Raw genomic sequence first — 13,141 nt, 5'->3', positions numbered from 1 at the left:
TGCTATTTTTGTCTCTGTTGACTATTGTCTGTTCATGTGGGGTTTTTCAAGTTTATTTATTTATTTTTAGTAATCTCTACACCCAACATGGGGCCTGAATTCATGATCCTGAGATCAAGAGTCACACGCTCCTCTGACTGAGCCAGCCAGGTGCCCATAAGCCTTCATGTATTTTATGATTTTTGACAATAGCTCATGTTACTTAGAATTTTGTTTGGGAAATTATTTGAGATCTGATTTGAAGATGTTTTCCTCCAGAAAGGATTGCTGTTTACCTCTGCTTGGTATCTAATACCACATTATCTCAAAATCACTTTAAATTAAATTTCTTGGTGTGGTAAAAAAGGAATCCTTATATACTCCTGGAGTATAAATTAGTCTGTCCACTATGGAAAACAATATGGAGGATCCTCAAAAAATTAAAAATAGATCATATCATTCAGCAGTTCCTCTTGGGTAGATACCCAAAGGAAATGAAAACAGGAGTTCACAGAAATAGCTGCACACCCATACAGTATTATCACAGTATTACTCACAATAGCCAAGATATTGTGAATAACTCAAGTGCCCATCAATGGGTGAATGAATAAAGAAAATGTGTTATATATACACAAATGTAGTATTGTTCACCTATGAAAAAGGAGAATATCCTGCCATCTGTGACAAAATTGATGGACTTGAGTACATTATCCTAAGTAAAATAAGATCAAGAAAGACAGTTACTATATGGTATCATTTATAAGTGAAATCTAAAAAACGTCAAATGAGAGAGGGAAGATGGTGGCAGAGTTGGAGGACCAGGATCCTAGGCTCATCTTGTCCCGTGAACACAGCTAGATAACTATCAAATCATCCTAATACTCCAGAAATCAACCTGAAGACTGACAGAACAAACTCCACAACCAAAGGGAGAGAAGAGTCCACATTGAAGAAGGTAAAAAGTGTGGAGCTATGGTTTAGGGGAGAAATGGATCACAGATACTGCAGAGGGGGAGGGAGCCATGGTAATGGAGAAGGGAGAGAGAGAGACAGAGACAGAGAGGAGCACACAGGGGAATACACAAGGAGAACATTTCCCATAGCCATTGGCTTGGAAAATGAGAGGGGTTGTATTTTTTGAGATCTTACAACCAGTGGGGCTTGAAGTTTTGAGTTTTAAAGGTCAGTGGACTAGCCCGGGAAAGAGTCAAGAGGGGTCAGGGAGAGAAGACAGGCAAACAGCCCAGGGGCAGACAGCATGGAAACAATAATCTGAAGAGGGCCTGGGGCACACAGCAGGGAGATTATTTGCTCTTCTCAGAGCATATACCTGAGAGGCAGCTTCGTGGAAATGCCTCTCAGGTAACAAAGTAACTGGTTGTCACCATTTCCCTCCCCACCCCTCAGCATAAACACAGAGCCACTTGCAGGAGGCAGCATAGCACTGACACTGGCTACCTAACTTGCTTACACCAAGTCCCCTGAGTTCAGACTAGACTACTCTTCTCAGTCAAGCTTGCCTCAGTCCCAGCATTGTGGGTCCCCTCCCCTAGAAGACCAGCAGAAACGTCTGCCCACACCACATCTGACCAGAGATTTCTGCATGGTCTCAGTTCTGATGGAAGTGGTATCAGGTCTCATTTCACAAGCAGACCAGAGCACACCTAGTTAATACTTGCCACATTCAGACCAAGGACCAAAAACTGCCCACACTAGGTAAAGAAAGCCTCTGCAAATGGACTTACCTGAAGGATAGAGCAGCTAAAACAAAATATCAGGGCACACACATCATACACCAAAGACACTCCCTGAAGCTCCAGGCCCTTGACATTACATGACCTCCTCATAAAGCCACTACTTTTAGGAGAAGGAAACATAACTGCCTTTTCTAACACAGAGAAGAAGGCAGAGACTTAGACAAAATGCCAAGATGGAGGAATTCATGCCAAATAAAAGAACAAGGTAAGGCCACAGCCAGAGATCTAAGTGAAACAGATATAAGTAACATGCCTGATGGAGAATTTAAAGCAACAATCATGAGTATACTTATTGGACTTGAGAAAAGAATAAAAGACATTAGTGAGATCCTTACCACAGAGATAAAAGAGTGAAGAAAGAATCAATCAGAGATAAAGAATGTAGCAAAAGAGATTAGAAACAGGCTTGATGCAATGAAGAGCAGGCTGAAGGAAGCAGAGGAATGAATTAAGGACCTAGAAGACAAAGTAATGGAAAATAATGAAGGTGAACAAAAGAGAGAAAGAATTATGGAACATGAGAATACACTTAGGGAATTCAGTGACTCAATCAACCATAATAACATTCGTATTACAGGAGTCTCAAAAGAAGAAGAGAGAGAAAGGGGAGCAGAAAATTTATTTGAGAAAATAGCTGAAAACTTCCCTAATATGGGGAAAGAAACAGACATCCAGATCCAGGAGGCACAGAGAACTCTCATCAAAATTAACAAAAGCAGGGCAACACCAAGACATAATTAAATTTGCAAAATACAGTGATAAAGAAAGACTCTTAAAAGCAGCCAGACAAAAGAAGTCCTTAACTTACAAGGGAAGACCCATAAGGCTAACTGGAGACTTCTCAGCAAAAACTTGGCAAGCCAGAAGGGAGTGACATGATATATTTCAAGTGCTGAATGGAAAAAAATCTGCAGCCATGAGTGCTCTCTCCAGCAAGGCTATTATTCAGCAAGAAGGAGAAATAAAGATTTTCCCAGACAGGGGCACCTGGGTGGCTCAGTCAGTTAAGCGTCTGACTTCAGCTCAGGTCATGATCTCACGGTTCGTGAGTTCGAGCCCCGCGTCGGGCTCTGTGCTCACCAGCCGGGGCCTGCTTTGGATTCCGTGTCTCCCTCTCTCTCTGCTCCTCTCACGCTCTGTCTCAAAAATAAATAAAGATATTTAAAAAAAAAAAAAAGATTTTCCCAGACAAACAAAAACTAAAGTAGTTCATGACCACTAAACCAGTCCTGCAAGAAATATTAAAAGGGACTCTTTCGGAGGAAAAGACCAAAAGTGACAAATACTAGAAAGGGACAGAGAAAATTTCCAGAAACAACAACAACACAAGTAATAAAATGGCAATACGTACGTATCTATTAATAATTACTTTGAATATAAATGACTAAATGCTCCAACAAAAAGACATAGGGTGTCAGAATGGATTAAAAAAATAAGATCTATCTATATGTTGCCTCCAAGAGACACAGTTTAGACTTAAGATACCTGAAGATACCTGCAGATTGAAAGTAGAGGATGGAGAAACATTTATCATGCAAATGGATGTCAAAAAAAAAAAAAGCCAAAGTAGCAATACTTACATCAGGCAAACTACACTTTAAAACAAAGACTGGAGGGGTGCCTGGGTGGCTCGGCTGGTTAAGTGCCCGACTCTTGAGATAGGCTCAGGTCATGATCTCTCAGTTTGTGAGACTGAGTCCTGCATTGGGCTATGTACTGATAGCCTGCTTGGAATTCTCTCTCTATCTGCCCCTCTCATGCTCGTGCTCTCTCTTTCTCTCTCTCTCTCTCTCTCTCTCTCTCTCTCTCTTTCTCTCTCAAAATACATAAATAAACTTTAAAAAATAAAACAAAGACTGTAATAAAGATAAAGAAGGGGAGTATATCATAATAAAGGGGACAATCCACCAAGAAAATCTAACAGTTGTAAATATTTATGCACCCAACATGTAAGCATCCAAATATATAAAACAGTTGATAACAAACATAAAGGAACTAATCAATAATAATACAATAATGCTAAGGGATTAATAGCCCACTTACATCAATGGACAGATCATTTAAACATAAAATCAACAAGGAAACAATGGCTTTGAATGACACATTGGACCAGATGGACTTAACAGATATATTTAGAACATTTCATCCTAAAGCAGCAGAATACACATTCTTTCCAAGTGCACATGGGACATTCTCCAGAATAGGTCACATACTGGGCCACAAAACAGGCCTCAACAAATACAAAAAGATTGAAATCATACCATGCATCTTTTCTGACCATAACACTTTGAAACTAGAGGTCAACCACAAGAAAAAATCTGGGAAGACCACAAATACATGGAGGTTAAATAACATGCTACTAAACAATGCATGGGTCAACCAGGAAATCAAAGAAGAAATTTTTAAATACATGGAAACAAATGAAAATGAAAACACAGCAATCCAAAACCTTTAGGATGCAGTAAAAGCTGTTATAAGAGGAAAGTTTATACCAATACAGGCCTACTTCAAAAAGCAAAACAACAACAACAACAAAACCCTCAAATAAACAACCTAACCCTACACCTAAAGGAGCTAGAAAAAGAACAACAAACAAAACCCAAAACCAGAAGAAGGAAGGAAGTAATAAAGATTAAGGCAGAAATAAATGGTGTAGAAACTAGAAAAACAGTAGAACAGATCAGTGAAACCGGGGGCTGATTCTTTGAAAAATTAATAAAATTGATAAATCTCAAGCCAGAGTTATCAAAAAGAAAAGAGAAAGGACCCAAATAAATAAAGTCATAAATGAAAGAGGAGAAATAACAGCCAATACCACAGAAATACAATTATAAGAGAATATTGTGAAAAACTATAGGCCAACCAATTGGACAACCTGGAAGAAATGGATAAATTCATGCAAACATACAAACTACCAAAACTGAAATAGGAAGAAATAGAAAATGTGAATAGCCAAGAAATTGAATCAGTAACCAAAAAACTCCCAACAACAAAAAAAAGTTGGACAGGACAAGATGGCTTCACAAGCAAATTCCACCAAATATTTAAAGAAGAGTTAATAGGGGTGCCTGGGTGGCTTAGTCAGTTAAGCATCCAATTTCAGCTCAGGTCATGATCTTGCAGTCTGTGGGTTCAAGCCCTGTGTCAGGCTCTGAGCTGAGAGCTCAGAGGCTGGAGCCTGCTTCAGATTCTGTGTCTCCCTCTTTCTCTCTCTGTCCTCCTCTCTCTCTCTCTCTCTCTCTCTCTCTCTCAAAAAAGTAAATAAACATTAAAAAAAATTTAAAGGAGAGTTAATATCTATTCTTCTCAAAGTATTACAAAAAATAGAAATGGAAGGAAAACATCCAAATTCATTCTGAATCCAGCATTACCTTGATACCAAAACCAGATAGAGACACCACACACACACACACACACACACACAAAAGTACTACAGGCCAATATCTCTGATGAATACAGATGTAAACATCCTCAACAAAGTACTAGGGAACAATGTCACATGTCAAATTTATACAAGAAAAAAAAAATAAAGATAAGACTTAATTCTTGGATTTGGCCTTTCACACCTTATAGGCAATGATCATTAATATCCAAGCTATGGCCAACTTGTGTTCACAAACTCTCAAGGGAAATTTTTTCCTTACTCTCTCCAGGGCCTAGGTAAAGGCAGACAAATTTCCTCATAGCCAAACAAGTTTTCCCTAGATTATTCCTTACTCCTTCACAGAGCATGTCACCTTTGGGGTCCCAGTCTTAAGCTCTGGCTTCTGTCTACCATGTATGACCCATGAAACAGACTCTAGGCTACTCAGGTGACCAATCTGTTTACTCTTGCTTACCAGTCTGGATTCATAATTTATAATCATTTTCCACCTTTGAGGAGTTTTCTTATTTTGTTAGTAGTTCAACTATATATTTTGTTGTTCTTAATGTTTTAGTTTTTAATGTTTTATCTCACATTTTTAGATATTTTGTGCCAAGAGTATTTTTCAAGGTTGAATGCAAGAATAGAAGTCTCAACTCTCTGTTGACCTTCAAAAATAAGTGAGAATGTACAGTAAAATCTTCATTGTTTGACAGACAAGAGCAGCTCCAGAAACTACGTCAAGTCATATTTTCCCAATACCTAGGCTATTTCTCTGTTAACGAGTTGTCAAGGAACTTTGGAAGAAGCATGGATTCTTTCAGACAATACATATTCTGAGTGTTATTGGTTCAGTATATGAAATACAAACTGAAGAAAATAAGCAATTTTTACCACCAGAAACATAGCTAGTACAACCACTTTGGAGATGCATTTGGCAGTTTCTTATCAAATTAAATAATTGAGCTATTTTACTACTAGTTACCTGATAGAAATGAAAACATATTTTCATATGAAGAGTTGTACAAAAATGTTCATAGCAGCACATTTATAATGGCCAATAACTGGAAACAACCCAGTGGCATAAGGGACAAATGTGATATATTTCTATAATGGACTATTTAGCAATAAATAGAAAAGAGCTAGTGATGCACTTAATAACATGGGTGAATCTCAAAAACATTATGCTAAGCTAAAGAAGCTAGATCAAAAATAGATACTGTGTGATGATTCCGTCTATATAAAGTATAAGAAGGGATAAAACTAAACTATGGTGACACAGGTCAGAAAGTTGCCTTGGGAACAGGAGAAAATTTGACAGAAATGAGCAAAAGGAATCCATCTGGGAGTGATGGAAATCTGTATTTTGTATGGGGTTGTAGTTACATAGTCACATATAATTGTCAAAATTTATAAAACCGAACACTTAAGATCTTTGTATTTTACTGTATGTAAATTGTGATTTTAAAAAAATAGCCAAACTAAACAAAACACCTCCAATTGTTTCTAAATAGTTTTAATCAGGGGTGCCTGGGTGGCTCAGGCGTCCGACTTCAGCTCAGGTCATGATCGCTGTCGGGCTCTGTGCTAACAGCTCAGAGTCTGGAGCCTTCTTTGGCTTCTGTGTTTCCGTCTCTCTCTGCCCTTCCCCCCCACACACTCTGTCTATCTCTAAGTAAATAAATAAATAAACAAACAAACATTTAAAAAATTTTAAATAGCTTTAATCATTATTGGATATTCTGTATCATAATTCAGCAATTTAAAAATATTAGCTAGTGTGCCTGGGTGGTTCAGTTGGTTAAATGTCCCACTCTTGATTTAAGCTCAGATCATAATCTCACAGTTCTGAGTTCAAGGCCAGACATCAGGCTCCTGCTGACAGTGCAGAGCCTGCTTGGGATTCTCTCTCTTCCTCTCTCTCTAAACTTCCCCCGTTCGCTCTCTCTCTCTCTCTCTCTCTCTCTCTCAAAATAAATAAATAAATTTTAAAAAAATATTAGCAGCCAGGAGAGAAAAAAAGCTAATGGCTTAGCTGCCTAATTACAGAGATATTAGTTAACATACTTTTTTTTTCCCTTTGGTTACAGGTCTGCCTCTTTAACAACTGGTATAGACTCAAAGAGTATCAATTTCAATAGCAAAAGTTCAAATAATTACATTTCCATTTTGGGTTCAGTAATTGAGGCTTCTCTAGTAATATTGAGTTGGAAAGGGTAAAAATACATCATGTTGCAAATGAATGATACATTGATGGGTGTGAACCAGGTAAGGAACAGGGGAGTCTAGACAGGATATGGATTTATTCATAGAACATTTGGGAAAGACAATTTAAAATATTTCTTGGGGAAAAGGGGCAAAGTTTGGGGTTACTTTTAATTTATGGTAACAGTATGTGGAACAGTGGGAGATAAGAAAGATTGCTGACTTTACTTGTCAAAATAGGGAAGTAAATGCACATTATAAAACTCTCCATGGGAAAAAAAAAATGGTAGGAAAATAACCTAGAGTAAACAGACACATATCTTTTAAGTGAAAGATTCTGTGAAATAAATTTCATACATTGCACAACCTAAAAGTTCCAGGTGGGAAGTAAAATTTCGCTTCAAAAATACAAGAGGAGGATAATAGTGCCTGATCTGCCTAAATCAAAAGGTGGTTATGATGATCAGATAAGAAATGCTTCCTTCGGGGCGCCTGGGTGGCACAGTCGGTTAAGCGTCCGACTTCAGCCAGGTCACGATCTCGCGGTCTGTGAGTTCGAGCCCCGCGTCGGGCTCTGGGCTGATGGCTCAGAGCCTGGAGCCTGTTTCCGATTCTGTGTCTCCCTCTCTCTCTGCCCCTCCCCCGTTCATGCTCTGTCTCTCTCTGTCCCAAAAATAAATAAACGTTGAAAAAAAAATTAAAAAAAAAAAAAAGAAATGCTTCCTTCAAGAATGTTTCACTTTTATTTCCTTTACAGTATGAGTCAGAAAATTCACTCCATCAACAAATACTTGGTGAGTGCCTCTTAATGTGGCAGGTACTGTCCTAAGTGCTTAAAATATGACCTAAACAGACAAAAACCTCATTTTCATCAAGCTTATGCTCTATTTGGAGAAATCAGACAGCAAAAAGTACACACAATAAGTAAGTTATATAGGGTATGAGTGCTATGGGGAAAAGAAACAACAGTATCAGGGTAAGATATATTACCGCATTATTATTTTAAAGAAAGTTGTTTTTCTATAAAAACAAAAAAGGTGTACAGAAAAGGCATCTACCAATGCCATGAGAACCTAATAGAAAGCATCCCAAGCAAGGGTTGCTGTATATAATCTAACAGAATAAAACCCGTTCTGCCAAAGCAGTGGAAAGCATTTTATTTAGCAGTGTCTATTTTTTTTTTTTTTTTGCCAGCATCTAATGTCTACAATATATTTGTAAACATATTGGGTCGATCAGTAGCCATTTGCATTCCATAAAGATTCAGAAAATTCCATAAGAAATAAAATGTTACAACAAAGTAAATCTACCCATCTAATTTTATTCCTTCTTTGTGAATATTTTCAGAATAGTCTCTCTTGAGAATGATGCTTTGCCACAAATGAGACGAAGTGTTTAATGTGTCAGAATGAGTTATTACTTGTAAAAGTACTTGGTATAGTACCTGGTACATGTGTAAGTATTTATTACATTAAAAAAAATTTTTTTTAATAGTTGCTAGTCTATATCCCAGACCTTATTGGGGATTGTGGATTAACTTTTTAAGGAGCCAGTTGATGAGAGAAAAATTAAGTGCCCATTTTTAAGAACTAAGAACACTTTCAGGCAAATTAGTTGCAGTTACTCTTGATAACACTGTTCTTTATAATATAGACATAAGTAATGTGTACATAGGGTTGAATACTTCAGGGTTTATCCTATACTTTGTATACTTTGTAAGTTAAGTTCCTTTGTCCACTGTTTTCTTGCAGTTCACGGTCCATTATACTACCATTTCCATCAGAAATGAAAGCTGGTAAACATAGTTTATGTCAGTTTGGCTCCTACAAGTAAGCGAGGAAGTCAAATAGCTAAATAAAATTAGGTTTGAGGTGTTGTTATCTCTACTATTCCTGTCTTGCATTGCCGTGAATTATCAGTAAGACATTTGTATGACTACAATTTCTGGCTTCAAGAACTTCTGAGATATTTATATGAGTACATTTTATTTGAAAATAATTGCTTCTCTTAGTGCTTCTGCAAGCAGGTAAGGAGAAATATTAGCTGATCATTAGAGCTCTGACAGTTATCTCTTTGCAACAAAAATGGAAGGAACATCCTCCCCAGACAGGCCTGGAAGCAACTTTTATGTTTCCATTGTACCTTTTTACATTGCTATTTCGGTAATTACAGTATTGTATTTAATTATTTACCAGTCAGGCCTCCCGCTAACTGAAAACTCCTTGAAGGAAGAGTTGCCTGTTGTTTTTGTAGCCCCGGGTTCCTGGTACAGGTAGACACTATTCATTCCAATTTCAGTATATGTGCTGCAGAAGCCAGCACAGGTAGGCACTGTTCATGACCGGAGGAATAAATAAATAAAAGATCACTGAGATCGATATGGGTTAAGCAGGTCTCTCTCTCTTTTTTTTTTTTTTTTTAATTTTTTTTTTTTCAACGTTTTATTTTATTTTTGGGACAGAGAGAGACAGAGCATGAACGGGGGAGGGGCAGAGAGAGAGGGAGACACAGAATCGGAAACAGGCTCCAGGCTCCAAGCCATCAGCCCAGAGCCTGACGCAGGGCTCGAACTCACAGACCGCGAGATCGTGACCTGGCTGAAGTCGGACGCTTAACCGACTGCGCCACCCAGGCGCCCCGGTCTCTCTCTCTTAAACGCTGTAAGTCCAATAAAAGTTGGTTGGTGAAGTCTCCTGTTTGCGGCAACCCAGGCTCTCTTAATTGCAAGCATCTCTGAATCAAAATATATCCATTCCTTTTCCATCTCCACTACCTACATGCAATGTAAGTGTAGCAAATCATTACATTAACTACTGTATCTTAGTATAAGCTGTCTTTCAAATAAACTGGAAGTATTAAAATAGTTTCTCTTGCCAGTGCATGCTCAATGCAAACTCATTAAAAGTCCAAAACACCATTGAAGAAGTTCCTCTTCTTCAATAAAGTTAGACTAGATAGCTTATACTGTGTAATTATGATAATTGAATATTCTGAGTAATGATTATTCAGAGACTCAGACACGTTCTTGATGAAAAATGATCAAACACAGTTCTCTATTTTTAACTTAGGCCTTCAGAGGGTTTATTATTTTGAAATCAAATCTATTAAACCTCATGAATACATTATTCCTCATTAAGATTCCTTCTGAATTCATTTGATGTGTTAACGACGTGGTATCAGTGAATAATTTATAAGTAAAAATCATTTTATAATATTTATCTTAGAAATTAAAGTGAATAGGAGGTAAGAAAAAAATGGGGGAAAAACCCACAAGTAACTGATAAGAAGAGCAGGACTATACAGGAGAATCTCAAGGTTAATTTTAGCACTTCATGAGCATCTAAAATTTTTTACCAGATATTTTATTTTATGAAATATGCCAGTTGACATGTCAACTCATTTCATAAGGCAACTATAACTGTGATTTAAAAATTACTGAAAAAAAATGAAATAATCATTTGCCTTTGGTTGAATCTGTATTAGGCTAGATAAAATGAAACTATGTGACCTTGTTCCTGGTGATCCATAAACCATTATAAAATATAAAACGTGCACTATTGCATGTGTAAAATATTTTACTCAATCATCAACCTTTCATTTATGGTGGCTGTGTGCAAAATTCCTTCTACCACAAAATGACATCAGGATAAGATGACGGTTTTCAAACATTTTTGTTTGTTGGCCCCAAGGAAGTTCCCTTTGAAATAAAATTCCCAAATAAATCCATCCCCCTAAAGAGTCCAAGGAAATATCTGTGCTGTTCTTGGACCAGGAAAAGCAAAGTGGCTATTTTAAGTTTGCAGAGGCAATATAGGTAGGAGTGAGAGCTGATTGTAATTAGTTGTGAAAGTAAAAACACAAAAATCATTAATGGTTGATTACTGTCAAGACATCTGCCCAAGAAAGAAAAGCTTTTCACATGCTCTGGCAATCACCAGTTCTCATAATACAGTAACCAACAGTTAGCAAATAGTTTATGAAATCTTTTTTGAGGCTGATTACTTGGTTTTCGTTAGATGAACCTGATTTTTTGGAGATGTGAGGTCCATCTTCATGGCCTACCTTAGATAACTATCAAATCAGCTTACTATTTAAAAGGCTTAAAAGTTGAAATAAGTTATCTCCATTCCAATTCTAACTATTCTCTATATTTTCACTAAGTGGAATCAAGAATTAAAAATATATGTTATGATTGTTTAGTCTGAGCAACATAATGCCAGAAAACCAAGAAAATTTTGAAAAATTCAATCATTCACAAAATTGCACATAGTGTTTGTTTAGCAAAAATATTGTTATCTGGCCACTTAGTATCATGTACATGCAATAGTAATCATGGCAGAATGTCATCAAATATAAGCTTTTCCCTGATTTTAAGCAAATTCATATAACTTTAATGATAGAATATAGTGTTTTCTTTTTACTTTTTCTTATTATTAAATGCTAGGGAGCACAACTATTTTCCGAACGCACATTTATATATATTTTAAATCCTTTACTGACATATAAAAATAGTTCAAATTTACATTTATTTATTTTCTTATCCTAGGTTCCAACAATAATATCACAAATCCCTGAAATATCCGCAGAGGACATTTTGTTCCATTTTTTCTCTAGTTACAAATATACATACGCACACACCTGCTGAAATTTGCACCCATCGTATTTTAAATTCTCTTATTTTTCAAAAAGCAACAGTGAGTTATTTGTGTGAAATAGCTGTGGTAGAGGGAAATCAAACACCTTTAACATAACAAATATGACTCGCTTTGTGAAATAAGTCTAGAGTGTAAAAGCATACTTAAAACTGTTTTGAAGGAAACTACTTCAAAGAGCAAAATCATGTGAGATGAATGTAAACTCAATGTTTAAAATCTAGACTACACATTTTAAATATTTCTTTTCATTTTTTATTTCATTACGGTATGCCACAATAATTAAGCACTGCAAATAAGGTTAGTGTGCTATGTAACAGTCAACTAAAATTACAATCTCATTTTCTTAACTTTTCAGACATAGAGCTTCAGCCCAGGCAGCGTGTATCCAAAGAGAGGATCTTTCCTTGTAACCGTTAGCTATCATAATTTTTTTTTTAATTAGAAAAAGAAAAGATAAATTATAATTATGTACTCACCTTTTGGTGTCTTAAAATGTTCTGGCAAGATTAAAATGAATGCGATCACAATTGCCAAAAGTAATTTAAAGAAGGCTGTTTTTGTCATGTCTATTCACATGACACAGTGTGTTCCCCTCCAGTACATTGGTGGCATGTTTCTTCCTGCTTTGGGTTTCATCTCTGCAGTTCTTTAAGTTTATGCAAGCAACTTCATACTCACTTCCTTTTGTGTAAGACTAAAAAAAAAAAAAAAAAAAAAAAAAAAAGAGGGCTTGATTGCTTCTCAGGCTTTTGGCTAAGATTGATTGTAAAAAAAAGAGGCCTTGAACTGAGACTTTTTCATTTTGAGTCACTTTCCATTAAGAAGACTACTGTCTGATAGACACTTTCAAACTATCTTCTAAACAAGAAAGATAAAGAAATGATCCCAAGAAGCAAAGATCTTGTCCTCACCTAGATTTGAAGGTGTTTTTCCCATTTTTGCCAATATGTGTGCATAAATATAAACCCACAATATACACACCAAAAATAAAATGAGGAAGGTCCGTCATGCCCATTCATTCACTTACTTAAATGATTGTTGACCCATTGTAAGTGCCAGGCGCTGAATTGGATTCTAATGTTCAGAAAACAGTGTGTCTATCAGACAGTAAACAGTACAAATGTAAGGATAAATGTAAGGATAAACCAAAATTTCAGTTCTACTTTATACTACTTTGTATA

The 13,141-nt window shown here is 36.5% G+C and overlaps 1 protein-coding gene across 2 annotated transcripts in view; it reads right to left on the bottom strand.

Annotated features, from left to right (window-relative positions):
- TMEM156 (transmembrane protein 156) overlaps positions 1 to 12,604 on the bottom strand; it is a 52,549-nt gene extending 39,945 nt beyond the window's left edge. For both annotated transcript variants that reach the window (XM_043553344.1, XM_043553349.1), the window contains exon 1: positions 12,437 to 12,604. In XM_043553344.1, the coding sequence (XP_043409279.1) occupies positions 12,437 to 12,524 (88 nt within the window). In that variant the 5' untranslated portion in view covers positions 12,525 to 12,604. The remainder of the gene's footprint in view (positions 1 to 12,436) is intronic.
- Positions 12,605 to 13,141: the final 537 nt, after the last annotated feature.

This window comes from Prionailurus bengalensis, chromosome B1 (assembly GCF_016509475.1).
Source record: "Prionailurus bengalensis isolate Pbe53 chromosome B1, Fcat_Pben_1.1_paternal_pri, whole genome shotgun sequence".
NCBI classification, from domain to species: Eukaryota; Metazoa; Chordata; class Mammalia; order Carnivora; family Felidae; genus Prionailurus; species Prionailurus bengalensis.
Note: the sequence above shows the minus strand (reverse complement) of the source record. Positions and strands in the feature narration are given on the sequence as shown.